This window comes from Panthera leo, chromosome B3, assembly GCF_018350215.1.
Source record: "Panthera leo isolate Ple1 chromosome B3, P.leo_Ple1_pat1.1, whole genome shotgun sequence".
Taxonomy (NCBI): Eukaryota; Metazoa; Chordata; class Mammalia; order Carnivora; family Felidae; genus Panthera; species Panthera leo.
Window position 1 is genome coordinate 40,258,396 of NC_056684.1, and position 27,882 is coordinate 40,286,277.

Consider the following 27,882-nt stretch of genomic DNA (forward strand, 5'->3'; position numbering starts at 1 on the left):
ACTGGGCGAGTTCATCAAAGTTTAAAAACTTGTCGTGCAGAAGGGAAAGGGGAAAGGAGACCGAGGGAGAGAAGCCGCGGGAGAGAGGGGAAAAGCCCCGCCGGAGGCTGGCGCGCCGCGGCCCCGGCCGGGGCGAGCCCGCAGTGGGCGGCGGGGATTGGCTGCGCGTTCCCCCGGAGACCGCGAGGAGGGCGGGGGAGGGGGCTGGCCGGGCCCCAGCTGAGGCCGGTTCCGGCCCCCGCCCCCCGCCACCGCCCGGCGCCCGCCCCCTCCCCCGGCGCCCGCCCCCCGCCGCCGCCGCCGCCGCCGCCGCGGGCGCACTCGCCGGTCGCAGTGAAAAGGCGGAGGCGGCGGCCGCTCGGGCTCGGCTCCGGTTCCCAGTGCCTCCCCCGCCGCACCCCCTCCCCACATCCCGCACCCGCCAAACTTGATGTGACCCCAGCCTGACGCGGCGGCTGCCCCTCTCACCGCCCCGTGCGCCCCCCACCGCCACTCCGCCCCGCACTCCCGGAGCGCACCGCTCACCGCGCCCCTTCCCACCTCCTCGCCGGGGCCGGGCGCCGCGCTCGCCCTCAGCGTTCCCTTCCCCTCGCCACCCCCACCCCACCCCCCGCACCATGAGCAACCTGAAGCCGGACGGCGAGCACAGCACCAGCACGGGCACCGGCACGGGCTCGGGCTCCGGCGGCACTCTGGAGGAAGAGGTGGGTCTGCGGCCCCGGGACTTGGGGTGAAGTGCACGCGGAGGTGGGCGGGGGAGAGGGCGCGCGGGGCCTCCCGCGCCGCGCGGGGCCGGTCTGGCAATCGCTCGGGGCTCTTTCCCGCCGCTGCCCTTCGGTCGGGGAGGAGCAGCCCGTGTCCGGCGGGCGGGGGCGCGCGGCCTGGACTGCCCCGCCGGGCGGGCATTGTCTCCCCGCCCTCCCGGGCTCGGGGCGGGCCGCGCGCCGGCCGCCGTCCGTGCGTCCCGTGGTGGGCGAGCGGCTCGGCGTCTGCCCCACGCCTGCTGCCCGCGCGTCCCTCGTTCTCCACTCTTGGCCCGGGCCGCTACCCGAGGAGCTCCTCCGGTACTGCTGGGACTCCCGCCTTTGCTGGAAGGAACTGAGCGGGATTAGCACCACGGGCGGGCGGCACCCTCACCCTCTTGCACTTTCCACCCTGACCCCTCCCGGTGACCTTGGAGGCCCGGGACGGCTGCCCGGCACCTTGGTTCACTGTAACTGAGCTGTAGTCACGGGAGGTGGACGGGCTTTGCTTGCAGCCCCAGAACCTGGGCTTTGGCAAAGAGGTCAGCGGGGCAGTTAATTAGAGTTGAGAAAGAGATGCCTAAAGATACTTCGTTCCCGGTTCTCCCTCCCCCCCGCCACCCCCCTCCACCCCGGTTTTGCCCCAGCAGGCAATTCAGGACCCCAGAGCTGGCCTGGGTGGGATTCTGCAAGGAAAGGCGACATTATCTTGTCCACCAGACATGTGCTAAGTATGAGGAGGGAGTGAGTGTGAGGCGGCTTGGCTTCGTGGAATCAGCAGCAGCTGTGTGGTTAATGGGATGGCGAAATCGGGGAGGGTGTGTGGCAGGGGTGATGATGAGGTGGTGAATAGAAGCCTTAAGGCTGAGGGTGGCGAATGGAGACCAGGAGCTGGGCCGACAGAGACAAAAACTGATGCGGAAAGGGGACGACAGGCTTTGCATCTCTCTCCAGGGGCCTCTGGCCTCTGCTGTGTCACTCCAAGGCTAGGAGACCCTTCCTGCCGCGTCCTGGCAAGCTCTTGCCCAGGAAACCAAGGGCCAGTTATCCACCCTGAGCTCCCTTCCCCTTGGTCTGGGGGAGAAACCGCAGATCCCCTGGTGGAGGCTGGTGTCGCTGACCTCCCTCACCTCCCTCCAATGTAGTGGCGGTGGTGCCGGCTGACCGTGCTCTGGGTTTGGTGCAGAATGGCGGCAGTGGCCCACTGCTGGGCTGGGCTCCTCACTGTGGGAGGGATGGTGGGAGGGTCACACCACCAGCTCCCACTCTTAGTAATTCAGAGGCCTGCTGCCAACCCTAGTCCACCAATGGCATGGCATCTTGAGAATCTAGGTCTAGATCTCACTTTTTAGGGAGGGAGGGAGGGAGGGTGGGGGAATATATAACTCTTGACTCTGAAGGGTGGAAAGGGAGGGCCTGACATTTGTCCGCTAGTTTTGTGTGGGCTCCAGAGCGGTGGGGTGGTTTTGCCCCCTGAAGGCCCTGTCCTCTTTGGACCTTGACATGCTGACAGGCCCGTGGCACTGATGAGAACCTTAACCCCATCCTGACACCACCTGGTTGTTCAGAATCTCGCTTGAGAGTTGGGGGGAGGGTGACAGGGTTGCTGGTGTTGCGGGGGCGGTGGGGGGGGGGGCAGATCGCTGCTTGGCCTCCTGGGGGTTGAAACTGGAAGAGGGAAGCCATCTCCTGTGAAGCTGGGCAAGGACCCAGAATACCGCTAATGCTAGAAGGTTGACTTCAACAGGGAGTTTACCCAAGAGGTTGTGCTGATCCTCAGACTTACCCCTTTGAAGTGGGAAGGGTGAACCATGTGGCCAAGCTAAAGTCTTAAAGCATGTGAAGTATTGGTCACTTTTTTTCTAAGTGCCTGTTCTGAGAGAGAGGGCAGGATCTTCAAGAAGTGGAATCCCTGTTAACTTCTCCTTGCAGGTAGAGGTGGGTTATAGGACTAGTGCTGCCGTGTGCTGATGGAGGGGCACAGCCCTGTGTTTAATAGAAGTCTAAAACTAAAGGCTCTGGGAATCTCCTGGAGCCCAGTGTCTGCTCTGGCCAGGTAATTGCAAGGATGAGCCCCCTCCCCTTATTAGCCCTCTGGGCCAAGATCTCTCCTACTGAGGTTCCATCTTGAATTGCTGGTTTGAGCTGGACCTGGATTCCTTCCTTTAGCTTCGATGTCCCCTAGGCAGTCATTTCTGCATCCCCCAGGAGCCACCATCTGGGGAATCTGTTAGCAGTGCTAGTTTACTTTCATGACTAACCCAGGCTGGCTGTTGGAAATTAGGTAAAGCAAGCCTAGAGAACCAAAGAGTCCTACTCCCCCTACTCATTTCTAAAGGCGTTAGGTTTCTGGAGAAAGGGGTATGTTTTCGTGGTTCCAGAAGGGGTATCAGTGGGGCTCCTCATTTTAAGCTCCTTTGCATGAGGAGCTTGACTCTTCCTGCTTGGCCACCCTACCCACTGGGGCTTTGTCTCTATCACAGGCATTAGGTTCCTTTTCTGGACCAGGGGTCAGGATTCCAGGTGAAAGATCACAGACTGGAAGGTGAGAAGGACTTGCCAGGAGGGAATGGGATGTGGTGAAATGAGGGAATATCACCAAGTGATGCAGTGGTACCACTGAGAAGGTAGAAGTGAGCCCTCCCTGAGATGTAGCTCAGTAGGAGGTTCTTAGACTTGTGCCAGTCAGAAGGCATTCCAAGAAGAGGGAATAGCATGTGTAAAAGTGAGAGGTGGATTGTGGAGCCACATGACTTCCAGGAGTTTGCTAGCTTTCAGCAGTAGTGGGGGCCACATTGTGAAGTGCCTGAGATCATGCATGGTTGGGAAAATTGGCATTTTCTGTCACTTGGAAAGGAGAGGTGTTAGAAGCTCTGCTACCCTTTGAAAGCTGAGGAGGGCAGTGAGGAATTAAGGAGAGGGTCTTCAGGGGAAGAGCTGAGTGTCCCTTTCAGTCTAGAGCCTCTACCTTAACCCAGGTGCGTCATAGCTGGTGCTGGAACTCCAGAAGGTGAGGTCAGACAGCCCAGGACAGGCTTGCCTGTGAGGCTGTAGAATCCCAGACCCAAGCTTGTCTTAGTGATTCTTTAGGGATGGCTAGAGAGTTACAATGTTTCTGGGGAGGGGTACATGTGGTTTGAAAACATGGTCTATTTTGAAAATGGAGACTTTAATTTCATAGTACAAGGTAATACTAAGTTACAGTAATTATTCATTGTGGGGGGGCTGCTAAGGAAAGTAGTATTTGGAATCTTGGGTGGGTGGAGTTCAAGTTTCTAAGAGTTGAAGTTTTTTTGCCAGCCTAATGGTAAACTGTAGAGAGGCAGGCATTAATGGCAGCCAAAGGGGCTACAGTTTGACTGGAGGGTCTTGGCCCCTTACTGCCCTCCCACTCCCATCTTTGCTTGTCCACTACATCCAGTGGATCTAGGCCATTGTGGCTCCTTGCAGGCAGGACACCTCTGGGTCCACCGTGTGTCCCCTAGAGGTCTCTGCACTCTAGATGAAGGTGAAGGAATTCTGGGGCCCAACATATGACTCAGCCACTTCCTCTTTTCTCTGCCATTAAAAACATTTGACAAAATCTGGGGCGTGTTGATGCTGTATCTGCAAGCTCTTTTTTGATATGAAGGTAGGGAGGAGTCTATACTTCTGGGCATTTACCTGGACACAGGGTCCCAGCAGGTAGACCCAGGCAGATGCTATAGGCTGGGCTGCCTTCCTCCCTGGGGGTTGTTGTGCATGTGTCTTCTCTATTCAAATAACCTAATAGAGACGCTGTCCGATTAGTAGTAGTAAGCCCATACACAGTGTTTGAGTCAGGTATTACCTGAAGTAATTCACCCTTTTACCTCCTTGAACTTGCACAATAACAGCACTGTGAATTATTGTCATTACTGTTTTATAAATGAGGAATCTGAGACAGGTTAAATAACTTTTATGTAGTTAGTAGGTAAGTTGGGATTTGAACCCAGAGTTTGCTCTGAACCACACACTCACTGTATCTGCTGTTTTGTTTTATATTAGGGTTTTGGTGAGTTTTGGGGGTAGGGGGAAAAAAGATCCTGCAACTAAAGTTTTTGAGGCCTGAGCTCTGGGTCCTGCTGTTCCAGATTAGTTCCCTTTGGGCTGGGATAGGTATCTGAAGACTGGGTGATGGGAGCTGGCAACCCTTGTAGAAGGAACATCTTTATCACCGACAGGATTTAGAATTGCCAGTGCAGGGTGATAATAAAATGAGATCAAGTCAATTTTATTATTGTTCAATTCCCTACAGGCAATACAACCCCTTGTTGCCTGTGCAGGGGCTTACTGCTTTCATTCCTTCCCCTACCCCACCCCCTTGCCCTGGTACCCTGATGTTTTGGACATCTTAAATAGGAAACGGTACCCACTCTAAAGCAGCTGCCTGTCATTTTTGTGGGGGTGGGTCATTCCGTTGGGTATCCTCCTCTCCTCCTTCCCGGCTCATGGGCAGCCTGGCTAGCTTATCCCAGTAGGAACCAGCTTCTAAATCCATTGAACATTTGGACATAATGATTTCTTCTTGTTCTCATCTCCAGAGGGGGTCTGGTGAGTACTCAGAGTGGAGTCAAGACATGAAGTGCGGGTGCCTCGCTTTTTGCTCTCATGGTCTCTAACCCATTTATCCCATTGGGGCTCCAGACAGTCCTGAGAGATATAGGTGTCCATCCCACCTGGCCTGGGGGCTGGATTCCTGCTCCATGGCCTCCAACCTCTGGTTACCCAGAGCTGAGCTAGAGTGCTAGGTTCTGGTACCACCCAATGGCCCCCAGCCTCTGCTGGGCCATTGGTTTTGGGTAGCACTGACATCTGCTACCGTATTAGTTTCTCTGCCGTTCCCTGACCATGGCTGCCTTAGAGGGATCCTCACACGCCTGGCAAAGCCATGAGGCTGTGGGGCAGAGCCTATCACTAGACTTCAGAAACCATGCTGCTGTGAGGCCAGAACTATAGATAGTCCACAAAGCTCTGTATGCCAGAACCCCATCTACTCCCTGCCCAGGGACAACATGGCTTCCCTCTTTCCGCTGCTTCCCCATCCTATCCTTGGATGGAAAAAATATGGTTACCTCTGAGATGTGCCAAGGGTGACAGGTGGGGTCCTCCCTTCATGAAGAGTCCACTGGTGGATCCGTCTGTGCTGGGGGCCTCTGGGGTATAGCAAAGGCTGTGTGTAGTGGGAGGGTCTGTGTAGGTCTATCTGCCATGGCCTTTAGTCATTTACGGCTGACTGAGCAGAGGCTCTTGGCTGTCAGAAGTCATCAAGGCTGCCTGTTTAATTGTGAACAGGCCTGGGACTCTCAGGGAGAAGGGACAGAACCTGACCTGGACCAGGCCATGGGATGAGTGTCTGGAGTACCTAGTTCCCTTTTGTGGTTAGCCACCTTCTTCCCCAAGTGGGTTTGGGCTTTTATTGGCGGAGTGGGAGGTGGTCAGGAGAGGTTACTTGAATAGGATCTAAGGCCCTTTTTTGAGAATGTTTGTTGAAATGAAGGCTGTGTGAAGAACTTCTGCCCAGACTGGTCCTCATTCTTGATGTATGGTTGTGGCCATATCCAGGCACAGCTTGGGATGTTTGTGACTGAGGAGCTCCAAACCAGAATACAGGCCCTTGAAGCAGCTTCCATTCCTGAACAGTGTAGCATTATGTTAGGAAACATCCCTTCTCAGGCTTCATCTGCTTCCTTCAGGCAGTATACAGGTGTGGTAGGCTCAGTGCTATGTTCACAGTGGAATACCATAAGGTGGCTTAAGGGTTGGAGGTGTTGATTTCAGAGCTGGGGAAGGGGTGTAAGATTCCCCCAGGCCAACTCTTTAATGCATGGGTTGGTGTGTTTCAGTGAGGACAACTGCAGCCCTTACCAGGCACTGGGACAAGCGATGGATCTGCGCTGGCTGACCCCACAGCCCCAGGAGGGATGGGGAGGTGGATGGCATAGAAGGGAAGGAAACCTTGCCCAGCAGGCCTCCATGCTGGGGGCCCTGTGAGCCTGCCACTTGAGTGGCCTCTGAAAACCGTGGCCCCTGGCACTGTCTGGAACCAAATGGAAAGCAGTCACCCAGCCATGCCACTGAGTCTGCACGGTGCAGTTCACACAGTTAGATCTGGTTCCCTGTAAATGAGGTGTAGGCCGGTACTCACAACAGACTTTTGACCAGGTGTGTTCCCAAGATGTTTATGCCTTTTGTTCCTGAGGCTAGAAGTAGCTTGGAGCATTAGGTCTGAAGCCGTTTTATTTAACACTCTCTACATACCCAGCCCTGTCCCACCCTTTAGAGAACTTCTTACCATCCCAACTTGGTTCCCTTGATTCTTGTACACACAGTCTGGACTCTAGTACACACTGCAGGCTATAGGGGAAGTGCCTCAGGTTCCCAGACAACCTGGATTTTACTGCCGGCTCTGCCACTGGCTGGCCAGACACCTAATCCCTGAGCTGGCTCTTCATCTGTAAAATGGGCCAGTACTTTTTTGCCTGTTACATCAAAGGATTGCCAGGCTCACATGCCAGATGGTAGGTATGAAAGACCTGGAAACCACAAAGTGCTGCCCAGAATGGGTCCTGAGAGCCACACCCTTTGATTTGGGGCTGGAATTAGCAGGGGCAGGCAAAACGCTGTGGAACAGATCCTAAGCCTGGGACTTCACACCAGGTCAGACTAATGGCATTGGAGGTGTCCTATGTGGAGGGAGGCTAGAAGCTGGGAAGCGTCCTAGTCTGGGAGCTGAGCAGCCCAGAGCTCCTCGGAAGGAGCATGGGAAGCACTGAGGTTCTGGGAACGTGTGTCTCAATTCACATCCAATGTCTGGCTGTATCTGTTTGCTCTTTTTCCCTGTGTCCTTGTTCAGCCCTTATAAGTCCTGCGTCTGCGGGCCATGTCACCACATTCCATCCACCTCTCGTCAAGTGGCCCCACTCAGAGGGACTTCTTTCCCCGGGAGGGGTAAGAGCGACCTACTGGTGCCAAGCTTAAGCCTGAGACCTGGGCAGAACCCATCCCCCACCCTGCCCTCTATACACATGCACAAAAGAAAAAAAACCCTGGCCTCTGAGATCTCTGGGCAGGGGGGTATATGTGGGAGACTGCTCTGAGGTTTCTTTTTGGCAACCCCAACATTGCCCCGGCAGAGACCCCTCCCAAACCTCCAAGCCCACCTTGGCCCAGGACCTGGCTGCTGACTTTCTGCTCTGTCACCCTTTTGTTCTCTATTCCCTTTTTCACCACTTTGCCTTCTTGTGGGCAGAAGGAAGGGAAGCGCTTCAGCTCCGAGCAGACGGAGGAGGGCAATGCCCAAGTCTTATACTGCGGTTCAGTCACCTTTTCCTACTTCCTCGGTATCTTACAAGGTGGAATGTGAAGGGCCCTGAGGCTAGTGCACCCTTCCTCTACAGTTGAGGCAGCAGAGGAAGGCCACAAAGCTACCTGCCTGCTGGTGGTCAGGCTGGGACTTCTACCCAGGTTTCCTGATGGTTGTTTTGTTTCCATGTCTGATCAACAGGTTCTTGCTGAGCAAGAGTAGAGTTTCTTGACTCTCAATGGGGTTTCTTCCCCTTGGAGAAGACAGAGCAGAGCTGGGTGTGATGGTGGTTGGTGCAAGCTTAGAAAGGACCTTAAGCATCTTTGTATCAGGAGAGCCATAAGCTGTATGGAACGCAGGCTACATCTCAAAAACTCCCTTGGTCAGGATGGGGTGGCCTGGGCTTCCGTTTGGACTTGGGACTTCCTGGGGCCACATGTGCCCAACTGCCCTGTCGGAGGCATGTGTGTGGCCCTGTTCTGGCCCCTGCCTCCAAGTCAGTGGGACACAAGGCTGTTCCCACTAACTTCTGGGAATTGGCTGTCTGTCTTCCCTTTCACCTCCCTGTACTTAATTCTGTTGACAACTAACCATGGCATCATCCAGTAGCATACCCCAAACCCCCCCGCCCTGAATCAACCTTCTGCAAGGGGCTGTTTCTGGCTCCTTAGGTCAGAGCCTAAAGGCCACTAATTTTCTTTTATATATTAAAAAAAATGTTTTTTTATGTTTATTTATTTCTGAGACAGAGACAGAGGATGTGTGGGAGAGGGGCAGAGAGAGAGGGAGACACAGGATCTGAAGCAGGCTCCAGGCTCCGAGCTGTCAGCACAGAGCCCGATGCGGGGCTCGAACTCAAACCGTGAGATCGTGACCTGAGCCGAAGTCGGTTGCTCAACTGACTGAGCCACCCAGGTGCCCCAAGGCCACTTATTTTCAAGAAGCCCAAGGCTGACCTGACTGGGGTCTGAGTAAGTTGGTGTGTAAGGTTAAGGTCTGCAAAGGAGCATTGACTCACGAGCACCTGGGGACCCTGGGGCTGCTTCTGACATGCTCAGTGACCACGAGCAACTCACTGGACCCCTGGGTGTTGGTTTCCTTATCTAAAAATAAGGTTTCTTCTAGCTCAAATATTCTGCATTTCAGTTGCTTCAGAGGGCTGGGAGTCAGGGAAGGATGTGGGAGGGACTTATGAGAGGCTTGTTTTTCCCTTTTTGGATTTCCCTTCTCCCCCCACTCCCTTCCCTAAGTGGTGTTTTCCATCCAGATGACACCAGAGCTCACACTAAGCATCGAGTAGGTGGGGGGATTCAAAGTGAGCCCGTCACTTGAACGATTTGATGGAATGGACAATTGAAATAGTTTTTCCTTTCCAGATTGAATTCCAACTTTCAGAGATACTAAAGGATTGCTGCAAAGAATCCATTTTCAAGTGTCATTTTTATCTCTTTGGTAGGATGTATCTATTGCCCAGAGTCAAGTTTTCCCAATCATGTCCTTCCTGTGTCCCAGCCCTGTGAGGCAGGGATTTGCCTGGAAGGCAGGAGTCTGTCTTCTAGGGCAGAGTGTTCCTAGTGGGCCTATAGTGTTTATTTGGGGGTGGGGAAAGGTGGGGGGTGGGTGGCTAGCTCAGCATCCTTTGTGGAGAAAAGTCTGTCCTCTGGCTGGGTGGTCCCTGAAGTCCAGGGTGTGGTCTTGGCGATGATTAAGTCTGGGGTTTTGAAGAAGGCTGTGCTTGTCCTTCAGAGTTAAAGGATAAGAGGGTTTAATATCTATTAGCATTCCACTGTTCTTGAAAGCAGTGTTTACCCTTTCTGTCTCATAACAAAATCTGGTGCTTATGGACCTGTGCTCTCAGTCACAATACCCTGCTGCCGCCCTTAACTGTGAAGTTGTATGTTTAATGCTCAGTGTGAAGGGAGTCTTGTGTCAAAAAGTTGGGGCGAGTTGGAGCTACAGGGCCCTTGGCATCAGGACTGTCCCTCCCATTGCAGAAGAGGGCACACACTTGTGAGGGCAGAGTGGCCAGGCCCCAGTCTGAGCGCAGGGTCCTCTTTTATTGGAGGAGGGCCCCCACTGACTGCCACCCCAGTCTTGTGCCACATGGAAGCTTTTGGCTGCTTTCTTCTGTGTAGGTCACCCACCCCCTTCTCCCAGCAGCTCCGCAGCCCCCTTCCTGTAATTCTTGCAGGACCTCTAGATGAGCTGGGTCCCCTGTGTGCTCTGGGGAGGAGGGAGCCCTCTGAGCAGCCAGTGACTAGAGAGCTAGCCTGGCTTGGAAGCACTGAATGACAGGTCCCCCTGTATGAGTGTTAAGGACCAGGAGAGATGTCCACCAGGACTGATAGAGGATGAGTCCTGCCTAGAAGCCTTTCCCACAGAAGCCTGAACTTGTGCTGTAACGCTGATGCTGGGGTGCCTGGGTGTCTCAGTCAGTTAAGCATCCAACTCCTGATTTCGGCTCGGGTCATGATCCCATAGTCATGAGATTGAGGCCCACATTGGACTTCGCACTGGATGTGGAGCCTGCTTAAGATTCTTCTCTTCTCTTCTCATGTCTTCTCTTCTCTCTCTCTCCCTCTCTCCTCCCCCCTCCCCTCTCATCTGCCCCTCCTCTGCTTGCACTCTCTTTCTAAAATAAAATAAATAAGGGGTGTCTGGGTGGCTCAGTCATTTAAGCATCTGACTACTGGTTTCCTCCACTCAGGTCATGATCTCATGGTTCATGAGTGAGAGCCCCACATTACGTTCTATGCTGACAGCACAGAGCCTGCTTGGGATTTCTCTCTCCCTCTCTCTCCATCTCTCCTCCACTCACGTTCTCTCTCTCTCTCTCTCTCTCTCTCTCTGTCTTTTTCTGTCTTTCTCAGAAAACATAACTTTTTAAAATAAAGTAAATGTTAAAAATGTATAAGGCTGATACAGTGGGTGTCACTGTCACCTTGCTCTTAAAGCCTTTTTGATTTCATTTTTCTGAACATCTATAAACAAATGTCAGTTTGTCTAAAGGAAAAACAACAGACATACAGGTAAAAATGAGTTTGTCAGAGTCCTTCTTCCTACTTCTTTTTAGAAGGTGATCTTACTCTGGGCTGGGGAGGACTACAGAGGGAGAAAGAGACTTCCAGTATGAGGCCCGAGGAGAAAAGCCAGGGAGTCTGGGGAGCCTGGGTGCTCTATCACGCTGGGGTTAGAAAGTGAGTTGAGAGGCTTCTTCTAGGGAACATTCCCTCCACAGGGACCTCAAGAGTAATTCTGGGGGTGAGGGAAGTTCCCCAGGTCCTGCCCTCTCTTCCTCTCCCCTGGAGCACTGGGAGCGAGCTCAGGGGCCTCCTGTGGAAGAGGTGAGCAGTGCCCCCCACCTCCATGGCAGTATATATGGTCCAGCACTAGCTAGTGGGAAAGGGCCCAAGAAGACACAGCAAAGACCTAGACAACCCCAGGAAGTCTGTCCACTGGTGATAGCCTGTGGTGTGGACTTAGCAGATGGGGCTAGACCTCCCCAACCCCTTCACTCCCAGCAACTTGGGGGAAGGACAGGCAGCAGGACTTGCCTAAAGGAAGAGCAGCCCAGTCCCCAAAACCTACTTGATGGGGGACACAGTTGTGCCAAAGGCCATTTGGTTCCTCTAGGCAAACCTGATGCTAGCTGGGATCTATAGTGTGGCTGAGTCTGTTGCTGACCATCATGAAGGCTGCATGGCTATGTCTGCAGTGACCTGTATGGGCACATCTCTCTAGCCAGTTCTTTAATCCATGTTGAATCTGGTGCTTCCAGCAGGTTCCACCAGAAAAGCTGTTCCTCAGCATGTTTATTCTTTCACTGACTTCTTTTTTTTTTTTTAATTTTTTTTTTAACGTTTATTTATTTTTGAGACAGAGACAGAGCATGAACAGGGGAGGGTCAGAGAGAGAGGGAGACACAGAATCCGAAACAGGCTCCAGACTCTGAGCTGTCAGCACAGAGCCCGATGCGGGACTCGAATTCACGGACCATTAGATCATGACCTGAGCCGAAGTCGGACGCTTAACCGTCTGAGCCACCCAGGCACCCCTTTCACTGACTTCTAAAGATTCTCCATACTGTTTCCATTTCTCCCCTAATATCTTCTCTACACTGTTCCAGACATACCTTCCACCTGTGCTAAGGATGTGACTACGGTCCAGCCCTGTCTACTGGTACTTGCCATAAAGATGAGTTTTGTTTGTTTGTTTGTTTGTTAATAATGTTTATTTTTGTGTGTGAGAGAGAGAGAGAGAGAGAGAGAGAGGGGCAGGCAGAGTGTGAGTCAGGGAGGAGCAGAGAGACAGGGAGACACAGAATCTGAAGCAGGCTCCAGCCTCCCAGCTATCAGCACAGAGCCCGACATGGGAGATATGACCTGAGCCAAAGTCAGATGCTTAACCAACTGAGCCATCCAGGTGCCCCTAAAGATGACCGTTTTAAAAGGATTGCAGTGCTTTCCATGTTTCAGGATGGGAGTCGGGTATAACCCTTTGGGTTGTCTGGACACTTCTGGAGAAAGAGTTAAGTGTATGGAAGGAGAAGGGCCCAGGTAAACAAATTTGGTGCCTTCTAGCAGCCTGGGATTGTGTGAACCACCCCTTATGTTTTCTTCAAATACTTGAGCACCTTTGTGTGTTTGTGTGTTGAATTCTTGTACTAAACGTGTGGAGTAGGCAGGCCGTGTGTTCTTTGATTAATCTTTCTATCTTGGCATCGGTAGGCAACTGGTGCCTGAATCCTTGTCTGTACCCAAACTCTTTCCTGAATGTTGCACCTTATGGCCATGAGACTGGCTCCAGTAAGTGGCATGGAAGGAGTAATCTCCAGTGCCAGCCTGGGACACAGGAGTTGTAAGGCCTTGGAGAAGTAACTGTGTGTCTCTGTCCCTACTGTCCCCTGAAGAATCCTGTGTGTGCCATCAGCTTATTCTGTCACCTTCCTATTCTGAAACTCAGTTTTCTCATCTGCAAAATGAGGATGTTGAACTAGCTGGTCTCCATGGTGCCTTCCACCTTGGTCATTCCCTCCCTGGGGAAAAGGAAGGAACACTAAAGAATCCAGTGACTACCTAAGGTTGACTCATCTGCATTCCCAGCTCCAGACTGACTTGGATCCAATCCAGACTCACTAGGCAACCTTATAAATAAATGGCTTATGGTACCTGATAGGGAGGTTTTTGTGCAGGTGAATGCTGTGATTACAGGAGCCCTAAGGGAACCAGTATTTTGTTGAGCCTCTCCTACATGCCGGGCATAAAGTGAGCTCTTTATCCTGGAGGTAGATGGTATCTGCATTGTACAGATGAAGAAACTGAGATTTGGAGAGGTGAAACCACTTGCCTAAGTCAAGCATAAAGCTAGGGTACAGACTCTGGTGTAACCAACTGAAGCCTGTTCTCTTCCCCATGTGTGGTGTCACCTTGCCCTGCTGGGCCACATCTGTCTATGGCTGGGAATTTCTCCTTTGGGGGGCTGAGGTGCATAGAGATGGGGGGGGGCATCTCAAGTGCTGGGGCTTGACTCTAGGTACCTTGGTTGATAGGAAAGTTTTAAGATTTGGCTCCTGTCTCTGGGGTTTTATACAGTCCAGGTGGAGGGAGTAAGTTCAGATTGTGGGAACGATGTAAGGCAGGGGGTCCTGTCCCCATAGGACTTCTGAGGAAGGAAAGGGGAGTGAAGAAATAGAGGAATCCACAAGATGAGTGCCCTTTAGTTAAGGAATGCGGAAGGGGAGGGGTGCCTGGGTGGCTCAGTCGGTTAAGCATCTGTTAAGCATATGATTCTTGATTTCAGCTCAGGTCATGATCTTGTGGTTTCATGAGTTCGAGCCCCGAGTTGGGCTCCATGCTGACAGCGCGGAGCTTGCTTGGGATTTTCTCTCTCTCTCTCTCTCTCTCTCTCTCTCTCTCAAAGTAAATAAATAAACTTAAAAAAAAAAAAAAAGGAGTGAGGAAGGGGAAGGGGAGTGCTGAGGGGCAGCACAAGCAGCTGCCTGAGGCAGGCCTGTGTGGGTGCTTGTCTGGGGCCTGGAATAGTTGGGGCTGGGGCAGGACCTGATGGGGTTGGGAGCGGGAGGGAGGGTAGGCTCTGCAACCTTTTGTCCTCTCCACATGTAGTTGACCAGCCTGCTAAGGTTATACATCCTGCCACCTCTGGTTTGCCGGCTTCTTCTTATTCTTCCCCCGTTACTCCAGCTGGCATCCTAAACAAGTGCCTGGGGAAGGGACTGGCTACTGAATGAACAGTGGCAGCTCTTTACCCACCCATGGGGCCAGCGAGGCCACCCGGGTACCATTCTTTCTGTCCCCACAGCAAGGTGGATTGCTGATGGCATAGATGACTAAGTCAGGGTCCCTGGATCTTATCCAGCTCAGCTCCTAAGCTGCATGCTCCCTATCTGGGCCTTAGTTTCCCTATTTGCACAAGGGGATAGGCAGAGGGCACATCATCTTCCAGGGCAACCAAGGTCAAGTGAGAACCAAGAAGAGTATTCAGGTTAGGCTTCCTGTGACCTGGCAGAAAGGGACCTCCCACCTAGTCCATAACTGCCTGACCTCAGCTTATTCCCTGAGAGGTGGCCAGGGACAGGGTGGTAGCTCTGCATTGTAGCATTTTGGACACTTGAGAACCTAAAAGATGGAGGCAGAGGAAAAAGGTCATCTGGCCCAGCAGGAAGGTTGGAAACAAGGATCCTAACTGGGAATGAGGGAAAGCTCCCCTATACTCACCCTCAACCCCACCCCCAGCCCATGCAGGAAATTTTGTGCTGAGAACTTGCTATTTAAGGGGGCCTCTGGGGAGGTCTGGTCAGAAAGGAGCCATTTGAGGAAGGGTTTAAAATTAGCCTGGGTGAAATGGGTGGCCCCTGGGGAGAACTGAGGCAGAGGTTTCTGTGGGGCGGCTCTGGCTCCACATCTTTGACCAAAGCCACGTCCCAGGGAGGAGGGAGTAGTACTGATCCAGGTTCTTCCAGCAGGGCCCTGGCTGGCTTGCGCTCTTTGAGTCCATCTTCGGGGGGTGGGCTGAGTGCCCATGTTCTGGCACCCAAAAGCAGCCTGGATGAGTAGTCAGGAGACCTGGGTTTGCTGCATGACCCAAATAAGTCACTTCTGTTTGGTGGTATGCGTGTAAATTAAAGGTTCTTTTATCAAAGGGCAGGGGTGTAGAGGACTGTTGCTCTCTGGAGCCCAGGAGCTGGGTTTACACTACCCTGGAGCTCGGGCTGTCCAGTTTTTCCCAGGTGCTTCTGGCAACAGGGCCATGCTTGAGAACTGTGTATACAGCAATGCGAGCTGCCAAGGCCTGTGAAATGTGCAGAATCTTCACCCCAGGCCTGGAAGCAGAGGCGTGTCTGGTGAGGGAAAGGCATGACCAAAGGGGGAAGATGCATCCTAAATGGCAAAGGATCCTGCTTGGTATGCTTCTTGGCAAAAACCCATGCAAGAGAAGAAGCTTGTCCTCATCCATTCTTTATTAGCCACGTGCTGGGCTCATTCTTGTGTGGGTGGGGCTGGTGACACTGGTTGGGGGTGGTTGCCTTTGCCATTCCTGGCTCTGTTGTTCAGATCTGTGTGTTGACTGGGCAGAGGTAGAGTGGTGGGGGTGTCTATGCCTGTTGGCCTGCCTGCCTGCCTGCATGCATTGGGTGTAACTTTGCCTAGCTGCCCAGGCTCCTGATTCAAGCCACTGACTTTGAAAAGGCTGTCGCGTGGGTTTGGCAGGCCATCACTGGAATAGGGAGCAAGTTTTTTGGTACCTCTGAAGAAGGGAATGTGGCCCATTGTAGGTAGGGCATCTAAATGGTATCAGGAAAGGCCACAGGGCAGGGAGGCAGGCTGAGGCGCATGAGCTTTTTCTTATACTGGCAGGGGTGAGTTCAGAAGATCTATGCTTGGCTTGCTTGGTGGTATGAAATGAGACTTGAGGGGCGCCTGGGTGGCTCAGTCCGTTAAGTGTCTGACTCTTGATTTCGGCTCAGGGCATGACCTCCTGGGATTTTGGCTCAGGTCATGATCTCGGGTTCGTGAGTTCCAGTCCCTTGTCGGGCTCTGTGCTGACAGTACAAACCCTGCTTGGGATTCTCTCTCTACCCTCTCTCTCCCTGCCCCTTCCCGGCTTGCTCTCTTTAAATAGATAAACAAACATTTTAAAAAATTTTTAAAAAAAGAGACTTGAAATCAGGTGTCAAGTGTATAGGGAAGCTCTGTTCGTTTGGATTTTTCACAACTTAGCTACGGTTTTAATATATATTTCTAAGGGATCTAAACGATGGGAAATCCTCCCTCCCCGTTATAATTATTGGCTGATCTGGCCTTGCTAGTTGAGCATCTGGTGCCAGCAGCATTTAACTAGCAGTAATAACTTAGAGTGTCTGCCAACCCTCTTAGGGACCTCACCCACAGTTCAGGAGGTCGGGTTTGGTTGGAGTCACAGGATGGACACCTGGTGTCTAGCTTTGGCTTTCCCATCAGCTTGTAACCATGTTGAGGGCAAGGCTCATAACTTATAGCACCATCTGCCTCACTTGAAGCCGGTAAGATCGTACTCCTTCTTCAAAACCCAGCATAATTGTTCCATCTCTGACTCCTTAACCCGGTCTCTTATTCAGTAAACATTTAATACAGCACCATGCTAAGACCTGGGCATAGAGGCAAACACACAACATATTCCCTGCCATCGAAGAGCTTACATCTAGCGTAGAAAGCACTAGGAGATGGATGTGAACACGCCAGGCCTTCTGTTGAAATCACTCCTGGTGTAGTGTGGTATAGGGCTTACTATCCATTTACATCCTTGCCTCTTCTCTAGACTAGGCAGAGACTCTCAATCTGGGGTCCATTTGTATCTTCTGAAAAATATATATGTTTTGACTTGTATATTCTTGGGGGTAAGACACCATAGCTTTCTTCAAGTCTCAGGAATCCTTGATCTGAAAAAGGATCCTTGATCTGTGTGCTTATGACACAGGGCTCTCCCCTCTTGCAGCTCTTCAGCTCAGTCTGTGTACAGAGGTGCTTAGCAGGTGCTTGTTGAGTCAACTGCAGGATGAATGTAGAGAAAGGAAAGGGTACAGAAAGGGCTCTGAAAAGTTAAGTACTATGAAACTCTGAGTGTTCATTTGCCTTGGCCTCCAAAGGAAGCCCAGGAAATACAGATTTCCTCCTTAAACTCTGGAAGGATTTTAGTTCCTTCCTGGAGGAAGAGCTATCATCCCTGTCTACTGTGGTCTCTGTCACCAGGTCCGAACACTATTCGTCAGTGGCCTCCCTGTGGACATTAAACCCAGAGAACTCTACCTGCTCTTCAGGCCGTTCAAGGTGAGTCTGGACCCAGCCACCCACAGGCAGAGCCTAGGGTGGAGGAGAAGCATCAGGAGTGAATCCGACCTGGATTGGGCAGCAGGAAGGCAGAGGGCAGTGTGTCAGAAACTGATCGCAGACCCAGCTCTCTGTCCTGGTTGTGTTAATTCACATGTTGCTTTCGTCGATGGCTTAGCCCTTCTGAGCCTCTCATTCCTCATCTGCAAAGTGGAAACAAGAGAGAATCTCAGTAGGCTTTGCCATATAAGGAATCTTTGAGATTCAGTGTAGTCTTTTCAGTTCAAGTTTTGAGAAAACTTTAAAAAGGTGGGGTCTGTGCTTCCACATTACAAGTTAGCGGAGCAAGTGGGAATTTACGCACGAAATGATGAACGCTACCACATGATGCCCACATCGTGTGCTACACCATGTGATACAGAACACAAGGGCAGAGGGCACTCAACACTGGTGGAGGTCAGGGTGGTGGACACGTGGTGGGAGTGGTGTGAGAATGATGCAGGCAAGCACTGGTGGAGAAAGGGGGGCTGACGTTATGGGTGGCTGGGCTAGCACAACAGGCTTCTGACCTTCCCTGTGATAACCACCTCTCTCTGCAGGGGTATGAAGGGTCCCTGATCAAACTCACATCGAGACAGGTAATTTCTCTCCAAAGTTTTTTTTTTCCTCCCAGCCCAGACCGACTACTGAGCTTGGACCTGAGCCTGCTACCTTTTCCTCATCTTGAGGCATTTGGCAGCTGAGACCTGCTCTTTCTCATCTTGTTTCTGTTCTGAACTGATGAAAGAGCGACCTCCACAGGTCCCCTCTCCTTACCAGTCAGCTTCAGGTCCTCCCTCTCTGGTTTTTGAGAAGCTTTCAACCTGTTGCCCCTTTACCAAACCTGGGGCCTTCCCATGTCCTTAATACATTGGTGCCCCCTTTCTTGCTGGCGAAAACACTGGAACTTAATTACTTGCGTGCATTAAAAAAAAAGATTTACCAAGAGGGTAATGTTTAATGCAGTGGGATAAAGCTGTATTGGAATCATTTCCCACAATGTAGTACCTAGATGGGAGACTTTGGGTGCATGAGAAACTTCTACTGTTCTAGCTGAACATAGGATATAGGCAAGAAGTTGTTTTTGTTTTTTGTTTTTGCTTTGTTTTATTTTTGAGGGGAAAATGGAATGTTGGGAGAGAAATGAGGATGTTCTCTCTTTCTCCTACTAGCCTGTTGGTTTTGTGATCTTTGACAGCCGAGCAGGAGCAGAAGCAGCCAAGAATGCATTGAATGTGAGTAGACAAGGCTTTCTCTGACCCACAGACCTCTAGACAACAAGTATTCCTGTTCTATCTTTTACAAACTTTCCCCCACTCCATGCCACTAAAAAGGGCCTACAGATATACCTTAATCCCCCAACATCTGGGGCAAAGTCTCTAGCTGCTTTGTCTATCAAACGCCACTACTCACAAGGTCCAAGCAGTGTGTCATCTGTCTTGGCCCCTGCATGGGTGAGTCTTTTAGGCAAGATCATTTCTGGGGCCCTTCTGTACCTGTTGCAGTGGACAGACTGAGCCCTACAAAGTAAAGTCTTTTCCTTCCTTTCCTTCCCTTCCCTTCCCTTCCCTTCCCTTCCCTTCCCTTCCCTTCCCTTCCCTTCCCTTCCCTTCCCTTCCCTTCTCTTGTAGGGTATTCGCTTTGATCCTGAGAACCCACAGACCCTGAGGCTAGAGTTTGCCAAAGCCAACACCAAGATGGCCAAGAACAAGCTAATGGCTACACCAAATCCTACCAACGCTCACCCCGCCCTAGGAGCACACTTCATTGCACGGGACCCCTGTGAGTGGTGCTCAGAGCTATCATCTGCTGTCCAGCTATTGTCTGCTGTCCTTTTACTTGCCCCAGGCAAGGGGCCTGAGTGCAGTTGCATACAGAGGGAAGTTGCTGAGATTCTCACTGAGGGAGTCAGTCCTTTCCAGGAGGCTTCTTGTATCCACAGCCACCTGTCTCTGCGGATTCCATGCTTCCTTCCTCCCCTTGTAGCCTTTGCTAGGCTGCGGACAGACTGAGCTCCTGAGCTGTCAGCATTGCCCAACTTCTCTGAAGCCTTCTCTGATTTTTCTTGGTTGAGATGGGCAGAAGCCCATCTAAGGGCTTCTTCTTTTTCTTTTTTTTTTTTTTTTTAAAGAGCGTGAGTTATTTTTTATTTATTATTTTCTTAATGTTTGTTTATTTTTGAGAGAGAGACAGAGACAGAGTGTGAGCCAGGGAGGGGCAGGGAGAGAGGGAGACACACAATCTGAAGCAGGCTCCAGGCTCCTAGCTGTCAGCACAGAGCCTAATGCAGGGCTCAAACTCATGAACTGCGAGATCATGACCTGAGCTGAAGTCGGACGCTTAACCGACTGAGCCACTCAGGCACCCCTCATCTGAGGGCTTCTTAAAGCAGATAGGATGCTCACCATGCCAGGCCAAGTTAACATGGCTTTTTTTTTCCCCTGGTCTTTCAGTCCTTGAGGGAAGTCTGGCCTGAGTAGGGAGCTTATAGTGTAGTGATAGGTCCCCTTCTCTGTTTGGAATGGTAGTGGAAGGGGAGACCAGTGTTCTGACAATGGGGGCTGTTGTCTCCCATTGTAGATGACCTTATGGGGGCTGCCCTGATCCCCGCATCCCCAGAGGCCTGGGCCCCCTACCCTCTGTACACCACAGAGCTGACCCCAGCCATCTCACACGCTGCATTCACCTACCCAGCTGCCACTGCTGCTGCCGCTGCCGCCCTACATGCTCAGGTAAGCCCCTCTGGGGGAGAGGCGGGGAGAGGATGAAGGAGGCTCTAAGCTGGCCAGACTTTGTTCCTGAATGGCCACAGGGCCACTGATGCCTCTAGAGCTGCAGAACTGCCGTCTCCCACGACATTCTCTTTAGGGCTTCGGATCAGACAGAGGAGAGGGAGAGGATTAGCTGTGAGGCCACATCGGGGATCTGAGGCAGAATGTGAGTGTGAGAGAGACCCAGCCATGGTCCCACCACCGACCGAACGTGTCCAGGCGGGTGCCATACTGCGTTCTGCCTGTGGTGACAGCCACAATTCAGATCCCAACCTGAGTGTGCTCTCTGGAGCCAGGCCGCCTGCCTCTGCCTCTCTGGTCTTTATGAACTTCAGAAAGCACTTAAAAATTCCTGACTTTTTTACTATCTAGAAGAATGAGCACAGTATTATCTGCGTCAGGGTTGTTGAGAGAATTAGATGTTAACACCTGTGAAGGGCCGGCACCACAGGGCCCCCCCCACACCTGGAACACGGAGTGCTCAGTGAGTGTTAGTGCTTGTTTTCATGAAGCCTAGACACTCTCCACGGTGAACCTGTGCAGGGATGGCGAGAAAGAGGGAATGAGCACTTCTAGGGGAGAGTTGGGGAGGTTAGTGCGGGGCCACTCACCGAGGTGCCCGAGGCCAGTGAGCCACGGTCCGTTCTGGCCTGGACCTCCCTGGTGCAGTGACAGGAGGCACTGCCAGGTGTATGGACAAAGTGCCACCAGGCAGCACAAGGGGGCTGAGGAGTGATGGCAAGCCCACTTTGGCCTGTGATCAGTAGAGTGAGCAAGAGCTGAGCCTTGGGAAGAGAGACCTGGCCGGGCGAGCTTTGCTGTTGATAGAGGTCGCCTTACCAGGGCAGTAGGGCACGAGGAAGTACAGGATATAAGAAGCCAGGAAGAGAGAGTTCACAGGAACCAGAAGCCAAGGTGGGAGGACTTGGGTGCTCTGCCCAAGGCGGGGGGCTCAGTGTGTGTCTATGTCAGGTCCTCTGAAGGGCTTAGTGACATCTGGATCTACTCAGTTCTGAGGTGGAAGGTACAGACTCCCCGCCTACTACCCTAGCAAGCTGTTTTCCCCCATCAGGGGAGGTCCCCTTGGCCATGGCCGCTTTAGATTGTACTGAGGGCAGAAGTGTGGTTAAACTTGGCACCGTTCCCCAGCTGTGCACCACAGGCAGCTAGAAAATTGATAGGGGATAGGAAGGTGGTAAAGATCATTCCCCAGAGGGAAATGATTGGGTATTTACCACAAACCAGGTTCTGTGGTGGGCAAAGAGCGGGTGAGCCCAGGAGACTGTCCTTGTCCTCCGTGACCTGGTGGAGTGCAGGAGGCTGGCAGTAGTGCTCCTGGCCACGCAGGGAGTTTCACTGCAGCAGCCCTATGAGGCCTTGCTGGGCGCTTTGCTCCGATCCTAGCTGTGCAACCATTTCACTACCTGATCTTTTGCAAGTGACTTCACCTTTGGGCCTCTGTGTGTGTCCTCATCTGTAAAATGAGAGGGCAATCTAGATGAGGTGGAGAGGGTTCTACCCCATCTGCTCCAAGATGCTTGGCCATGACAAAGGTGAGGCAGAGGTTGGGAACCAGAGATAGTATGTCAAGTTAATAAGCAGATGTGCCTCTGCTGTTTTTGGGGTAGCTCCTCCAGCTGGCTGAAAGGGGCACGCTACTACCTGTCCTTAAATTCCATACTGTAGGGCTATGTGCCCTCCTGTTTTCTTCCTTTCTAGCTTCCTCCCTCCCACCCTGTCCCTGCCCAGTGGCTGTCCAACTCCAGTACAGCTGCCTCAGTCCAAATCCTGGCTCTTCCAACACCTCTATGACCTTGGGCAAGTTACTTAACCTCTGTCTCAATTTCTTTGGAATGGTGATAATCATACCTACTTTGTAGGTATTTGTTTTTCTGATATTAGCATGGAGGGAATGCTAGAGAAGTGCCAGTTATCATGGTTATTATTTAATATCACTATTATCTAGTGCCCCCAGGGTCCTCTCCGAGGCTGGAGGCCTCATTGTGTCTCAGTCCCTGTTTCTGGACTCCCTGGGATGGGGATAAAGCCCACCTCGAAGGCTAATGACATTTGTTGGGAGGCAGGCTAGCAACAAGAGATTGGACGAGGTAGTAACTAGTTCTGTCCCAGCTACTGGACTTCTCTGGATGTCCGTCTCCACAACAGTAGAATGCACTTCCCAAACTAAATGCAGTAATAGCATTTGTGTCTTTTCCTTCCAAGAGCTCCTTCCCTGCCCCCTGACAGTGCTGCCCAGAAGTGGATGCTATTCATCCTGAGGGCATTATTCTGAACCCAGAGGAACAACAGAACTGATTCTGGGCCTATGAGCAAGGAAGTGACTTGGAGAGAAGGTAGTAGAAAAAGGGGGTGAAAAGCAGTCCTTCCTTTCTGTGTCCCAACATACATACCCTGACTGCATGCCTTTTGCCACTAGCTCAGCCTCAGCCAAGGCATCCGTATGTGGCGGCGGCGCCCAGACCTACAGGAGGGGCATTGGAGATGGCTTAGTCCTGCTCTGTCTAGCGTGAGGCCATATTGCTCAGCCTTCTGGTCCTCTTTTTTTTTTTTTTTTTTTTTTTTAAGTTTATTATTTATTTTGAGAGAGAGAGCAAGCAGGGGAGGGGCAGAGGGAGAGGGAGAATCCCAGGCGAGCTCCACGTTGTCAGAGCAGACCCTGGTGTGGGGCTCGAACTCACGAACCATGAGATCATGACCTGAGCTGAAACCAAAAGGCAGAAGCTTAACCAACTGAGCCACCCAGGTGCTCTTCAACCTTCTGGTCCTCTTGATAGAAACTTCTCTTTTAAGAGGATGAGGCACACAAGAGGTGTAGATGGCATGGGGTCTGGCACATGCCTAAAAGTGGGAATTCTCTGTGTCCCCTTGCATCCCAGAGTCCTCCCAGACTTGACTTCATTTTCCACTTCAACCTGAGGATGGTGGGGATCTTTGACCGGGGCTCTTTTCCCCCTCTTGATACTGGCTCACCGCTTGCTAATGACCTTCCTGTTACATGAACTCCCTTGCCTCTATTTTCTTATCTGTATAATGGAGATGGTAAGATTCTCTTTTCCCTTTGCTTATTATTCTGCTCCCCCAAAAATAGTTACTTTTAGTCCATAGGGTTAGTAGATAGTTGGGTGTGCGTGTATAAATAAATCCATAGTTGTGGATCTTTTTTTTTTTTTTTTAATGTTTGTTTATTTTTGAGAGAGGGAGAGACATGAGCAGGTGAGGGGCAGAGAGGGAGACACAGAATCCGAAGCAGGCTCCAGGCTCTGAGCTGTTGGCACAGAGCCCGACGCGGGGCTCAAACCCGTGAGCCATGAGATCATGACCTGAGCAAAGTTGGGCGCTTAACCGACTGAGCCACCCAGGTGGCTTTTATAAAAGTTACACATTTAATCTGTTTAAAACTTAAATATTAGGACATTGTTTCCCATCAGTAAATGTAGATCTACATTCTGGATGCCTGGCAAGCCCACTGTTGTATAAGTGTGTCCAGCTCCCTATTGATGGTAAATTAGGTTGTTACACAATTTTCTGCTACCAATAATAGGCTGTGCTGCCACGGACGCCCTTGTTCACCCCTCCCTGGGTACCTGTCCTGCTGGTTTTCCTTATCATAAATTCCTAGAACTATTATAAGGTCACAGTGTAGACTTGGCAACCTGAGTGTTCCTTTAATTGACTTTCTGATGAGTGAGGCTCCCATATTTATTGGCTATTCATATTTCTTCCCATGTGGATTTATTCCTTTCTCCACCTCTTGGTCTATCTTCTCAGTTAGTCCCAAGATCTGAGAGAGGACGGAGTTCATGTGCCCCGCCCCTCCCTTGATTTGATGCTGCCCTTCTTGGAGCTGGTCATTCCAGATGCCCATGGGCCTGTCCCTGTGCGGTGGCTTCTCAGGACCCCCAGAATCCCTATGAACAACTGGAGGCCTTGAGAGTGGGTTGCTCACTCACTCCCTGATGTGCTGGCCCTGATCCCTGGGCCTTGGGGGTGTCTCCTGTTCTGAGCTGGGGCAGGAAGGGACAGCACTTCTTTAGAGGACCCTGACTGCCAGCCTCTACCTGTGTCTGAGGAAGTGGAAAGGCAGCCCCTCAAGTATGTTCTGTCCACTGGGATGGTACATCCATCCCGAGCTCAGAAATGCAGGTTTTCCTCTGCTTCTTCCCCAAAGGGGTAGTGGCTCATCTCAGGCTGGGGGGAAAGCTGCTGCTTTGGAGACTGAGTCACAGCACCTAATGGAGGGAGTGGGGGACCCCATGAAGCAGGCTTGCCAAGGGAGCCCCTTAAGCAGCCACTGGCTTCCCCAGTGGTGAGAGTCAGAAGCCTCCGAGCCCTTCCCACACTAACCAACATTTGCATCTTGTCCAGCCCTACAAGGCACCTCACCTGTCAGGATCTCTTGTCACGGGGCTGCTCCATCTGGAAGCCAGGTGAGGGGTGGTGGTCAGGGTCCACCGGGGGATTCCCTGAGCTGGAGTGGGCCACAAGCTTATCTGGTAGCCACATGCTGGTTTCCTTATTGTCCCTCTCTTACGGAATGAGCTCTTCTGTCCAGCCACGCTTCCAGCTGGGAGTGCATCCCACAGCTCAGCAAAGGGGAGGAGAGGCTTCCTCCCACTTGGCCTCCCACTTGGCTGTTAGCCAGGAGGGGAGGGAACTGCTTCCAGATGTTGAGGCAGCAGGAGAGAAAATAGTGGCTTCTGAGGCTGGACAGCTCAAAGGCAAGAAGAGGCACTTGATCTCCTATTCTGTGTGATATGGTGCTTAATCAAGGTGGTTCTAGCAGCCCGGGTCCACGGTGTCCTGGTGAGAGCAGTGCCACATCCTTGGAGCCCAGGGAAGATTCTGGCATTGATTAGGTGGCCTAGGACCTGCTTCTGCTATATGCCAAGTGTCCTGGCATTTTAGGGTAACCAGCTTCTGCTTGCTGTTGAGCATGTGGTGAGCAGAGTCCTGGGGTGTACAAAACATGTAAGATTTGGAGGAGACACAGGAGTGTGTTCTCAGGAAGCTTCCATCAGCCCACAGACGACCTGACATTACTTGACATCTTCTCCACTTACAGAGGCGGGGATTCCAGGCAGCCAAGTGGGTAACTGGGTCCAACGACCACACTGTCAAGCTAGTTGTCTGTGGGCCCAGCTGCTACTTGTTTTCTACATTGGCTCTTGGCGTGCCATCCCTTCCTTTCCTGAGGGGACCCTGGACTCCCCTCCCTGGGCATTCTTCCCCTTACCCCTCATTCAAGGTCTTGTGATGCTGTGTTCCCCCACTGATCCCAGGCAGCCATGGGTTAGGCTGGGGCAGACATGCTGTCTATAACTGGGGCAGGTGGCCTTCCTGCAGTCTTGGCTTGGCACCCAGCATAGCTTACTGCCCAGACTGACCCATGGGGAGGCCGTGCCTAGAAAGGGAGGGCGTATGATTTCCTGACCCGTCTCTGGGAATCCTGCTTAGGGGCTACTGCTCTGAAGGGCCTTCTGGCAAGTGCCAGGGCTGAGACAGCTGCCAGGCCCCCATTGGAAGCCTCAGCTGGTGGGTTACAAATCTGTAGACCTGGGAGGCTGATAATGGAGGGAACAAGAGGGATGGAAAGGGATGGAAGCATCAGCTGGGTCTCAGCCATGACTTCCTTAGAGAATCCTACAAGGACAGGAGTCCTACCCCTTAGAGACCACAGCAACTTTTGTTTCTAAAGTGTTTGTACATTGTGTCTCACCTGATCCTCACGGACACCCTGTGACTTAGTCATCTCTGTCCTGTACTTGGGTGAGGGCACTGAGACAGAAGGAAACAGAGCAAAAATGTATTAGGTTCATGCTCCTAACGTCAGAAATTCTACACCCTTCAAGTCAAGGGGGAAGGGCAGAATGCTGACCAGCACCCCCACTGCCAAAAGTCCACCTGGTACAGTTGGGCTCAGTGGAGCATAAAACACCTTGGTAACAATTCTCTCATTTGAACCTCAACCCTGCGGAGGAGGCAGGTCAGGTGGCGCTCTCCCATTTTCAGGATGAAGCAACTGATGCCTAGAGGTAAGTGGCCCGGCGTCTGCCAGTCAGTGACAGAACCAGGACTCCAGCAGGGACACTGAAGACTCCCCAGTCAAGAGAAGGGACTGCACAGCTAGCTCCTGACATTGGCTTCTCTTGCAGGTGCGCTGGTACCCTTCCTCTGATACCACCCAGCAAGGATGGAAATATCGTCAGTTCTGTTAGTTCTTCAGTAAGTGCTGGCCCAGAGGCCCAGGATAAGTGTTCTAGAGCCTGGCTTACTGCAGAGCCGTGGTTCCTCCCTCTGCCTGAGCCGGAGAGCTCACTGGTGCTAGGCGTCCACCTGGGCTTGTATGGTAGGGCACTCTGGCTGGTTTTTCCCCTTCTCCTCCCACCGTCACCCCCTGCCATCCATCTTGCAGCCTCCTCACAAGGGCGAAGCCTGGGTTCATCTCTAGTCCCTCACCTCTGCTCACGGCCACCTCTCTCCCCTCCCTCCAGGTCTTGTCACCGCAGCTTGAAGCCCCTGCCCCGCTGGGGAGGAAGCCGCTCTGAGCTTCCACTGCCCCCAGGCGGCCTGTGGAGAGCTGCTGCTTCCCTCCAAAGACTGTGAATTTTAAGCCTGACTCAGTGGACTGCTTCCTGTTTCCTTTCTCCTCTTCCTCAGCCCTGTCCTTCCCCAGAGCCCCTCGCCAAGGCCTCCCGGGAGGATTCAGGGGCCTTCTTGCAGGGACACCCAGCCCCAGGCCGGAGGTCTCACTGGGACTGAGCAAGGCCTGACCCCCTGGGTCCAGACTTGCTTCCACAGCTCCACCTCAGAGAAACGAGGCATTTAATTTTGCATGTTTTCTGGCATGAATTAAGACACTTAAATTTGTGTATATGTGAGTGTACAGTTTGTTCTCACATTGTGTCACCATAGCAACAGGTCCTGGCCACCAATGGTCCATCATTCCGGGTCCCTCTGTGCACACCCTCCCCTGCAGCCCCTGTCTCAGTGAGGACCAGCCCTGCAGCTCGCCCTGCCCTGCGGTCCTGCATCCTGGCGCCCCCACCACCCCCACGTGCTTCCAGGCCGAACAGCAGCCACCACCCGACAGAGATAGTGTTTTCTTTTTCATTTCAAATCCGGGTCCTCTGCGTCCTCCTCAGAGGGGCCAACAACTGCTAAGAAAATCCTTTCTCTGCCCATTTTGCTTACCTCTCCACAGCGCACCCCACCCCTGCCCTGCTCCTCATTCTTTCCGTACTTCAAAACCAACCAAAAAGTGAAAGTATTTTTGTACCCTGTGTAACAAAATATTTATGCATCATAAAGGATTTTTCGTGTGTGTGTGCAATTAATTATTAAAGAGACCTTGTTCGCCTTGTCAGATAAGTTTAATGTTTAGTTTGAGGCATGAAGAAAAAAAGGGTTTCCGTTCTCCAGCAATGAGCCTTTGTTTCAGGCGTTAGTTTCAGAAAAATGAAGGAAAAAAAATTGTGCAATTTTTTTGTTTCATGAGCACATCAGTGCTTTTGCCTTTGGCCGCAGCTGTGTGGCTGTCTTGCCATTTTCAGACTTGGGAGACGAGGTGGCTGTTGTAATTGCTGATCCTGTGAGAATGTGAAGCTGGATAATATATGAAATGCAAAATAAAAAGTCATCCAAAGTAACTGCTCTCTGACCTT

The 27,882-nt window shown here is 52.1% G+C and overlaps 1 protein-coding gene across 2 annotated transcripts; it reads left to right on the forward strand.

Moving 5' to 3' along the window:
• Nucleotides 1-328: 328 nt before the first annotated feature.
• On the forward strand, nt 329-27,882 carry RBPMS2 (RNA binding protein, mRNA processing factor 2). 2 transcript variants are annotated; one of them, XM_042941720.1, is made up of 8 exons: nt 330-704; nt 17,313-17,390; nt 17,990-18,028; nt 18,602-18,664; nt 19,061-19,211; nt 20,010-20,161; nt 26,374-26,443; nt 26,713-27,882. In XM_042941720.1, the coding sequence occupies exons 1-7, from the start codon at nt 618-620 to the stop codon at nt 26,434-26,436; spliced, it is 633 nt and encodes a 210-aa protein (XP_042797654.1). In that variant the 5' UTR covers nt 330-617; the 3' UTR covers nt 26,437-26,443; nt 26,713-27,882. The 2 variants fall into 2 exon arrangements, with proteins under 2 accessions (XP_042797655.1, XP_042797654.1); XM_042941721.1 differs by lacking the exon at nt 26,374-26,443 and having other exon boundaries at nt 329-704.

Excerpts from the sequence above, each read along its gene's own strand:
- RBPMS2 (XM_042941720.1), top strand. The coding sequence starts at position 618 with ATGAGCAACCTGAAGCCGGACGGCGAGCACAGCACCAGCACGGGCACC. Across the intron at positions 705-17,312 it reads GCGGCACTCTGGAGGAAGAG|GTCCGAACACTATTCGTCAG; the intron begins GTGGGTCTGCGG and ends CTCTGTCACCAG. Across the intron at positions 17,391-17,989 it reads TGCTCTTCAGGCCGTTCAAG|GGGTATGAAGGGTCCCTGAT; the intron begins GTGAGTCTGGAC and ends CTCTCTCTGCAG.